This window comes from Amblyomma americanum, chromosome 7, assembly GCF_052857255.1.
Source record: "Amblyomma americanum isolate KBUSLIRL-KWMA chromosome 7, ASM5285725v1, whole genome shotgun sequence".
In the NCBI taxonomy this organism is placed as follows: domain Eukaryota; kingdom Metazoa; phylum Arthropoda; class Arachnida; order Ixodida; family Ixodidae; genus Amblyomma; species Amblyomma americanum.
Genome location: NC_135503.1, coordinates 24,086,132 through 24,096,985, shown reverse-complemented (window position 1 = coordinate 24,096,985; position 10,854 = coordinate 24,086,132). Strand labels below are relative to the sequence as shown.

Genomic DNA, 10,854 nt, shown 5'->3' with positions numbered 1-10,854 from the left:
CAAGCCCCGAGCTCGAACAAACTATGGACATCAAAGATTAAGCTGTCAGATAGCAGATTTACTAAACAACTATCCCGTCATTCACGACCTATTAACTGAAAATCTTTCATTAAGCAGGTTTAAGAAAACACTCAAGGGATTATTCTTAACGGAAGACTAGTGTGTTATGTTTTCATGTTTTTCTTCTTGTTTTCAATTTTATGTTCCATGTGCTTCAAGTTCGATAGTTTACATGTATTTTATGTTTGGAAGTGTTTTGTTAACATGTATTGCTAGCAGAAGTTGCTGCACTTATTCTTGTACTCTGTTTCCTGTACATATTCTTGCACTGTAAAAAAAAATATATATATAATAAGGGGGTTGGGGGATACAGTTTCATCTAAGACATTTCTCTGCATGTAAACTCTGTTGAAACTCTGCATGAGTGTCAAACCGCTGCTTGCCACAGGGTGGCGTGACCTCGTCAGGCACTTTTCCGCCTTTTGTCACGTCCCCCAAGACAATAGTCTTGTATTATTGTCTTGAATAAAAAAAATGATTGATTGATTGATTGAAAATGACCAAACACTCCTGCCGAATGATGCTGCCACGCAAGCACTGCCACATGAACAAGAAACCTTAATCTCTACGAGGGGCGAGTGGGCGTACACAGTGACACGATCGGCGGAACTAGGGGTGACGCTGGACTTTTGGACTATGTCCGGGCGGTTCATTCGGTCGCTCAGCCCTTCCATCCGAGTACAAGACATATCGACCTAAATTAATACTCACACTTAGTGTGAGAGATGTCACGAGAACGAACACGAGCGGATTATACCTTCACAGAGGTGACCATTTCACAGCTTCTATAGAAGCGGTGAAGTGATGCGCTTAAAGAGAGGCTTAAGACTAAGTCATATGCATTGGAAACATATCTGCGCAATGCTAAACGAACTTGCGGCTCGCTCTTTTGTCTTGCTTCCTTCTGAAACGGGTGGCGTCACACGGTGCCGCGGAGTCCACGGGGTTACCTTGAAAGCACCGGCCTCGCCGGCCTCCCTGCTGAGCTTCACTGTCAGCGCGACTTTCAAACACACTGACCTCCAAACCCCCGAGCGATCGCCCAACTCTCTCGGCTTCTTTTCTTCCGACCGTCCGTATGTCGCCCCGGGACAAAAGATTCGGGCAGTCCGCTCAGCACTCGAACAGCTCGAGCGCGCGCGCACGGTTCCCAGGGGCCAAAAGGTTCCTCACGTATGCAACGGAACGGAAGCAGCGCGGTATATTAGCAGCGGTGGCGCAACCTCGGGGCCTCCGGCATGTCCGCGTGCACAGACAAGTCGCGTGAATGCGTCATTTGCAGTCAGGGGCTGCGCGGTGGTGTTCACCCAGTCTTTCTCCGGAGCCGCCATTGCAATTCGCACGCGCACGAGGTCTGAGTGCACGGCCATGCACTTCGCAACGCCCTCGCGAATCGCCACTTTCGCGCTCGCTTTCCCAGCAGCATCGGAGCGCGGACGTTTCTACACCGTCGCCACTCGGAGACCTTTTAGCGCGCCGCCATCGTCTCTGCCATTTCTTTTGACAACGAAATCGGAGCGCGACTTAGCTGTCCGAGCCACTCCGGATTCCACTCGCACGTTCGGTCAGCGCTGGTGATGAACCTGCATTCCTTTTTGCTTTCGAGCTCACCACTTGACATGGTGGGAGCGATGGTCGGACGTGATGAAGGCGTCTCCGTTCCTGACTGCCCACGCAGAAATCGCGAGGGTCTGAAGAACTAATGCATTAGGAGGAAAGAAAGAAATAGAGAGAGAGAGACGATTGCCGAGGTATACAACGCGAGCAGTTTGCATTCCGAAAGTACTTGCACTGCTCGCTGGTTCGCCCAGTGTTTACCTCCAAGAAGAAAGGACAGCCACACCCAGACGTCCATTCGCTGTCACCGGGCCGAGTTGTCTTCTTTCCCTTGCCCGTATATCAAAGGGTGCATTCTTGTTGTTCGTGATGTGGTTGTTAAGTGCTTATGGGAGCGCGGCTGATCCATGATTCACGCTTGCTTTTTTTTTTACGTGAATGCGCTCGTGTCGGTTTCGCTTTGGCCTGACAAAGTAAAGATTGAGACAGCGCGGCGTTAACGAGACAGGCTGCTATGCCTTATTAGGCAGAGTCATTTTGATGCTTGCGAATGGTTTAACTAACTTCAGTGGCGTTTGTACGTCATATTTTATTGGCACATATCTGCTGCAAGCCTATTACGTGCTTGGAGTTCACAATAGTTCGTGCACACACAATAGTGGCACAAAAGTATTTCTCACAGCCAATCGTCTCGTATCTTTTTTTAGATTTACCACAACTCTGGCGTACTCGTTATCTCATAAAAATAAAAAACGGTTGTACAGGATAACAAAATAAAACAATATTGGTTTTTAAGGTCAATATTTCTATGCATAATTACTGCTCCTCGAAACCACAGATATGCAGCTGATGTCTTTCAGAATTAAAAACAGTAGTATATTACACGTTCAGGAAATACAGGAGCCTTCTCGACTAGACATCTTAGGGGCACGTCCTGTGTCCTCCATCGTGTTTCACGCACGGAGCCACAAACGTAAACTTTATCGGGACAGTGACACGCTTCGTGACAGTGGACTCGCTGATGTCTTCCGAGTGCAAATCAGTAGGCATGCTTTGTAGGCGACAGAGGTTGCGTTCCTATCTCCAAAGAAACGGTAGCAGGAGTTAAGGGTTTCAAAAAAAAAAACAGGAAAGTTTGCTTGGACGCTCGTAACTGTCTCGGGACACCGTTACGAGGCGCCTAAACAACGCCGGCTTCTGCGGGGCTGCCAAGGAAGAGAGAGAGAGAGAAGGCACGCAGGTTTGAAAGAATGAGAAAAAGAAAAAAGAACGAAGGCGGAAGATGGGGAAGGTTGAAAGTCAGCCCGTTCTTTTCATCCGGTGCAAATGAACGCACAGCAGAATAGAGACACCCCTCCCCCTCTCCAAGCCACACACACACACCTTCCACCTCCTTTCTTATTCACCTCTTCTTTTAAAACTGCCCACCGCTTCGCTCGGCGTTGGTCTATGCTTCTTTTCGCATCTCTCTCCACGATCCGAGCGTGAGGGGAAGGGTAGCCAGCGGGGAGGAGGTGCACGCGTTTTTGCGCTGGCCGACACGAGCCGGACAAGCGTAGTGGACCACGGCGTGTCGAGGAAGAGAGGAGAGGGGGGAGATTTGTATAAAAGGCACGGACAAGACAAGCACCGGAAGCACTCCAGAGGCATCGTACGGAAGAGTCCTCCAGCATCCATCGTGTTGGGTTTTGAGAGCCAAGCGACCGTCAGCACCATGAAAGCCGTGAGTGATCCTCCACCATCCGTCGACACAGCCCTCACAGGAAGCGAAGTCGCGTCGTTCCTTATGTAGACTGGACTATGGCAAAAGCACAGCCATTCCTGCCTGTCAGTAATTAGTATTACTTGTGGGAATCGAACTCGTTACCTTCGAACAGGCTAGACACGCGTCCTGTAATGAATGGACGCGTCTGCGTGGGTCTACATTGCGAGATAAATTTCATAGCAAGGAAAGCGATGCGACATGGAAGAACACGCAGCCAACATCGCTTATGCCATCTTATTTCAGCATCTAAATGCTCGCTTTGCAATAACTGGGCACCGTAGGAGTAGACTGTGATCAATTTATTTTGCCGCAATGAACTTGCCCGCCTGCCTTACTTTAGGTACCTAGATTTCGCCACTTGTGGGTGTGATTGTTCATTCGTGTGTTAGGTACGCCAATAAAAAAAGAAATAGACATGTGTGTACAGGGGGCCAGCCTGACTAGGTCGACATGAATACTGGATTCAAGAGATGAAAACAGATAAGCGCCGGCTCGGAATTAAACACGAGGTAATGGAATTCTAGCTCAGATCGAGAAGAGAAAATGGACATGGACAGAACACGTAATGAGGAAAACAGGTAACCGATCATTCTCCAAAGTATCGAAGTGGATCCCAATAGAAAGAATAGGTAGCAAGAGACGGCAGGGAGCCGAGTGGACATATGAGTTTAGGGGGAAAATGAGGACAAATAAAGTGACCCTGTATCGATAGGCTACTGCGTTATAATCACACAGAGACCACTCTCACCCCAATACGGAGCTTTTATAAGCTAGAAAAGACCAAGAAACGAAGTACAGGTGCCGCCATCACCGGCAGATATCTAAAGTAAAATGCGTGCGTCGACACCGATTTTCGGGCTCGGATCTCAGAGGCTACGCCACACCTCCGTTCACTTCAAAACGGTGGCCACCCGCCGCTTTCGGTAAGGATGCCATGAATTTCAATCAACTGGCGGGGAGATTTTTAAACTCGATTTCCTCGCCGATTGCTGTCGGACAGGTGACAACATAGCCAGAAAAAGCCAAAGAATCAATCTTAGCGCTGCTGCGTTAAGAACCTCGTGTCGCAGAAAATCCGTCGTCGGCGTTGTGAGCGAAAAATCCCCAGAGAACCAAACTAGGTGGGCCATTTAGGTCACGTGACCTCGTGGCGTCATCACATCCCGCTCACCGGATTGTGACCAAACTGACCACCCTGGCAAGTAGAACTTAAATTAATGATTGGTAGCAAGACGTTACGGGAAGAGAAACCTGAGTCTCACAAGTCCCTCCGGTGGCAGTAATGCCATCGCAAGGCTGTGACGCAACCCTTAACCGCTGCACCAATGCGACAGGAGTGGTATGAGGACTCCCAGGAATCTATGTATGTAAAGTTGAGAATGACCAATTCCGTATATGTGGGCATTGACCCACTAACGCAGTCACGTCATGCGCTTAAGGCGGAGCTTAGGTAATATTCATTAAGAGCAATAATTGCAATATTCGTTAAGAGCAATAATTGCATGAAGTTGTCCTTCATCTCCTTTTAAGAAGTCTGTGGTTCACTCTGAAGCAGGACTGGGCTAATCGGTGGTCTCTGAAAGAGGCGTCTGCTCTGCAGACAACGTAACAAGGCTTGCGATAATACGATGATAAGTCCAGGTTTTTACTTTTCAGATAAGATCCGAGAAAGGGAATGTTTTATGCGAGCATACGGCTGGGCTAGTATGGCCTTAAGGGACGCAATTGGTCTGTGCACGGTGGGACCTCTGGCTCTTTCTGTCCTCGACATTTGGTTGAGTATTTCGACAGAAGGAAGACTACTGCAAATCTGGCGTTACCTTCTTTTGGGTGTAGGTCATTGCGTTCCTTCAGTTTTCCTTTGCAGGTTTGTGACATTTTTGCAGAAGCTGTCCACATATTTGCATATGCCGCCGCTCCTCTCTGACGCTTTGGTAGCAGCCCGCCGCCGCAGAAGCAGACTGTCATTGATGCTTCTCGTAGTTTTCATGCATGCCAATCAACTGCCTCCCTTCTCTTGAGCATTTAATAGTTGCGCTTGTGCCTATCGTATCCCCATGGCCCTCCGAAAGGCAAAACAAGTCCAACCAGGACAGGTTTTTAATATACTAGGCCACTGACGTTGTCGGGGGCCGGGGGCCGTATTTCTTGGCAGTGTTTTTGCGATTCACTATTTTGCTTAATTTTAGTTGGGAGGCCCTGACTACTATACTGGATCCGGCGAATGGTTTTGGTCGTTTAGCCGTCAGTCATGACGTCACCAGTTGCAACGGAAAACGGTAGAATGCGAAAGAAAAAATCGCGGGGAAAATAGCCTTTACAGAACGCACACCGGTAGTGATTATTTCCTCGACGCAGTGCACGCCTATCTATCAAGGGGTAAAAACGCGGAAATGATTTTCTGTTAACCCTCTGCGGCAGCATCATGGTACTGCCACAAATGCTTGCATAAAAAAATACTCAAAATCAGCGACTGTCAGCTTCGACAAGCATTGATATCTGTTTAAAGAGAATGTTTTTCGTACTTTTGAGCATCCTGATGTAACAAACTTTGCGGAAATGCTGCCTCTAGTGGCCATCGTGGCACCGTTTAGAATCACGTGATCTGAAAGTAACACTGTTGCCGGATTTTTCCTCACAGGCTATATACTACCGAATTCTGCCACCGCAAAAAAATCCGCCGAATCTTGTCAGCCAATAGGAAGGCGGGTACCCGCGGCGACAAACATGGCGGCGCCCTTCGATGCAGGACGCCTCGCTTCGGACTGAATTCGTCGCTGTTACTGCCTTTTTCAGCGCGTTCAGTGGCCACAGAAGAGCCAGCGGTCTTTCGCTTTGTCTCATCTCGCCCGTAAGAAAACGTTTGAGCGATAAATTTGCTTAATTTTTTTATTTCGGGTGACGACTCTTCCCCTTTTAGGCTTAAAAGGGGCGTCGGTTTGTTGTCAATGATTCCTCTCCTAACCACCAGATGGCGCCACTAGGCTATATACTACCGAATTCTGCCACCGCAAAAAAATCCGCCGAATCTCGTCAGCCAATAGGAAGGCGGGTACCCGCGGCGACAAACATGGCGGCGCCCTTCGATGCAGGACGCCTCGCTTCGGACTGAATTCGTCGCTGTTACTGCCTTTTTCAGCGCGTTCACTGGCCACAGAAGAGCCAGCGGTCTTTCGCTTTGTCTCATCTCGCCCGTAAGAAAACGTTTGAGCGATAAATTTGCTTAATTTTTTTATTTCGGGTGACGACTCTTCCCCTTTTAGGCTTAAAAGGGGCGTCGGTTTGTTGTCAATGATTCCTCTCCTAACCACCAGATGGCGCCACTAGGCTATATACTACCGAATTCTGCCACCGCAAAAAAATCCGCCGAATCTCGTCAGCCAATAGGAAGGCGGGTACCCGCGGCGACAAACATGGCGGCGCCCTTCGATGCAGGACGCCTCGCTTCGGACTGAATTCGTCGCTGTTACTGCCTTTTTCAGCGCGTTCACTGGCCACAGAAGAGCCAGCGGTCTTTCGCTTTGTCTCATCTCGCCCGTAAGAAAACGTTTGAGCGATAAATTTGCTTAATTTTTTTATTTCGGGTGACGACTCTTCCCCTTTTAGGCTTAAAAGGGGCGTCGGTTTGTTGTCAATGATTCCTCTCCTAACCACCAGATGGCGCCACTAGGCTATATACTACCGAATTCTGCCACCGCAAAAAATCCGCCGAATCTCGTCAGCCAATAGGAAGGCGGGTACCCGCGGCGACAAACATGGCGGCGCCCTTCGATGCAGGACGCCTCGCTTCGGACTGAATTCGTCGCTGTTACTGCCTTTTTCAGCGCGTTCACTGGCCACAGAAGAGCCAGCGGTCTTTCGCTTTGTCTCATCTCGCCCGTAAGAAAACGTTTGAGCGATAAATTTGCTTAATTTTTTTATTTCGGGTGACGACTCTTCCCCTTTTAGGCTTAAAAGGGGCGTCGGTTTGTTGTCAATGATTCCTCTCCTAACCACCAGATGGCGCCACTAGGCTATATACTACCGAATTCTGCCACCGCAAAAAAATCCGCCGAATCTCGTCAGCCAATAGGAAGGCGGGTACCCGCGGCGACAAACATGGCGGCGCCCTTCGATGCAGGACGCCTCGCTTCGGACTGAATTCGTCGCTGTTACTGCCTTTTTCAGCGCGTTCACTGGCCACAGAAGAGCCAGCGGTCTTTCGCTTTGTCTCATCTCGTCCGTAAGAAAACGTTTGAGCGATAAATTTGCTTTTTTTTTATTTCGAGTGACGATTCTTCCCCTTTTAGGCTTAAGAGGGACGTCGGTTTGTTGACAATGATTCCTCTCCTAACCACCAGATGGCGCCACTAGGCTACTCTTATCTTTTTAAAAGCGAGAATGTTAGAAATGGCGTAACGTCCGGCAAAATAGCTGAATTTAGCGTACGTAAGTGTGCATAGGGTTATGGTACATATACAGCATCGATTAACCTCTTGCCACATCTGTGTACGCCGTGAGCAGACGACACACAGACAATGAGCGGAGACGCGGATGACGGGAAGTGTGAACGAGGCAGCATTTCGGCGGCCGCGGATTCCGCTTGCTCTCGCCGCCGAATGTCCAAGTGATTAACGTGCCAAAAGAGGGGTTACCATAATGGCTGCTGGCACGGTTAGCAAGAATGTGGAGGTGTGCATGATGGCGCAGTGCCGCTTCCCCTCTAAAGAGCCGGCACACTTACAGTTCCGTGATGCCAACCTCTGGCGGCGCTCGCATGCGCAGGCGCTCACCGTTGCCGCCGTCGTGCTCCTGGGGTCCATGTGCGCCGTGCACGCGGGCTACCCCGGACTGTTTCCATACGGCTACGGAGCGGCGCCCGCCCTGGTGGTGCCCAAGGTGGTGGCCCCCGTGTACACGCCCGTGGTGGCCAAGGTGCCCACGGCCGTCAGCTACTCCTACTTCCACTCGGTGCACCCGCCGCCCCTCATCAAGCTGCACGCCGCACCCGCCCTCGTGAAGCTGCCCTACGCGCCGCTCTACCACTGACGAGCCCGGCGGCGTGCCCTCACCATGACCCGGCATCAGCCATTGACGTAACGGGCAAGTTCTGCTTTCTATCAAATGCGCTCGCACTTCGCGGTGATTTGTAGGACAACAACCAAATGAGCAGTCAAGGGAGAAGGAGGAGAAGCCGCCTTGGCATGTGCGTCGCTATTCGCTGATTTCGACGTGGACCACAGTGGCACCAACTCTCCAGATATGTGCAGACGGCATAGGTGGCACACCTGAATAAGTTAAGATAGCATACAATAGATGTCAGGCGATAGTTCAGTTAACCTTGCAGGGGCATCGGTGTCACACTCGACTAGCTCACACATGCGGACAGCGTATAGACGTTTTTGCAAAGAGGCCGAAGGGCAACACCATATTAGACACTGGCATGTGGTAGGCAGCAGCCAGAACCTTACTCGTAGAAACAGAAAAGACTTGAGCTATGAAGTTCTCGCACGCTTTTCCCCCAGAGCAAAAACTGGCGGGGGCTTAGCTAAGGTTATAAGCCTGGATATCTCGAAGCGAAAAGGTTCGGTGATGCTTATGGTTTAGCTTATGGTTATGCTTTATGATTTAGCCTATGATGTATCTCGGGTGTTTCACTAGCTCGTTTGGCTCTGGCCTTTTCATTCTTCTTTCGCAACAGCTCAGCAATTCCCGAACTTTCGCCATCTTAGCTGCTCTCAGCTGACATGGCCGAACGTCGCTGTTCAGCTTCATTTTCACACCGTTTAGCGAGACGTGCCTGTCGTACTTCTGGCGTTTCAGACTCGGCTTTGCTGCCTCGTTTAGCGAGACGTTCTTCTCGTTGTTCGGGTGTCTCGGACGCTTGTTCAGCTTTCAGCCTTTCATTTCTTCGCTCCTTTTCAGCCAACTCCCGTGGTAGCACTTCTGTATCGGTAGTATCACTCTCTTCTCCTTCCACGTTGGATGCGCACGCCTATTCTCTGGCAAGTGGTTTTAGAGTCGGCCTCCGCGATAAACACGCGCTTGCGGCGAACGTCAAACGATGACGCATAGCGCGCGGCAGTGGCCCACCTGCGCCGTGCGTGCGTGACGTCACTCGTGATCCGACATACGCCGGCTCGCGCGAAGCGCGGTGTTGACTAGCGTAGTGAAGCTTTTCGCTTCAAAAAACCACCTGTTCCGAGGGTCGGGAAAAGGTCCGTCGTGAGTGGTTCAGACGGACGCACCAACAGGTAGCGTTGACATTCGGCGTAGATTTCCGCTTGCGCAAACTCTCCGATTACACTTTTAACGCTTTTAATCTAGGTTAAGGAGCTCGTAGGCTGAAGAGCCCTCGTCGTCTTTATCGCCGTTGCCACAGGCCGACGCGTCGTTAGTGCGGGAAAAGCCTTGCGCAATATTTCCGTTTCTCGCGGAGGCCACCAGGAGCGCTGTGAGTGAGTGCGACGTCATCGTTCGTCCTTGAGGATGCGGAGTCGGAAGTTTCCATTGCGCACGGGGGCCTCTGGGAGCATTGCGGAGCGATGCCGCCATGTAGATGGTAAAAATACCAGATGCTATCGTGTTTCACTCTTAAGGCGGAGCTTAAGCGTCTTCCAAGTTTTTTCTGACTGATTTAGCTCTTTTTTTTGCAGTTCCCGTGCCTTGCTCCGGTCGGCGCCGGGATAGAGGGAACCGGACACACTCTTCTGCGCACCACCACCTCTTCGGCCAACGTACGCGATGAAACATCGACACTGCAGCTTAGCCGACCCATCTTCGGCGTACCATAAATGTACACATTGTACCAAATAAAGGCTGTATTAAACTGAACACCCGGCTCCAACTTTCGATATTGAAGCTTACACACTACTGCCCTCGCGCCACGTTTTTGTTTCGACGTGCTGACGTGACTGTACAATTCTGGTTAGGTTTACTCCAAGCAACGGCTCGAACAGAAAACAAAGCTGAATGCGGACAGCACGCTCAAAAAAAGTCCATGCTTAGCAAGCGTGAATTTATAGCTTTCTAAAAGGGTTTATTTTACGCATCATGTTTCTCCATGCTTGAAGATGATGCTTTCTAGTTTCTCCATGCTTGAAGATGATGCTTTCTAGGTGTTGCACTCTTGAAACTGCCAGACTTAGCAAGCGTGGTCACATCGCCGTTGACACCTCGGAGCACAAGAGTTGCAATCTTCAGGCCGGACAGGTTGTGTGTTGCGAAAAGGTCTAAAAAGCGAGCATTAAAAAATTAAATAACAGCACGACTCGTGCGTATCGAAGTGAATGCGGCTGATTAATAAAACAATCCCCCCCCCCCCCCACAAAAAAAAAGAATCAAGCTAACGTACATGTTGAACACGCACTCCAAATATGTTGCACACAAGGTTCTAAGATTAAGATATTTGTTGGTCCTAATATAAAGAGGAAGAGGAAACAGAAATTGGAAAACGCAGCAAATTCCAGTTGGTATTTCAGCTGCGCTAAAAT

General features: G+C 49.9%; 1 protein-coding gene across 1 annotated transcript; it reads left to right on the top strand.

The window, feature by feature from the left end:
• The first annotated feature begins 3,211 nt into the window (after window positions 1–3,211).
• LOC144097011 (uncharacterized) lies at window positions 3,212–10,056 on the top strand. Its single transcript, XM_077629806.1, has 3 exons — window positions 3,212–3,340; window positions 8,147–8,464; window positions 10,018–10,056. Exons 1-2 carry the CDS (start codon window positions 3,332–3,334, stop codon window positions 8,408–8,410), a joined length of 273 nt encoding a protein of 90 aa, XP_077485932.1. The 5' UTR covers window positions 3,212–3,331; the 3' UTR covers window positions 8,411–8,464; window positions 10,018–10,056.
• Window positions 10,057–10,854: the final 798 nt, after the last annotated feature.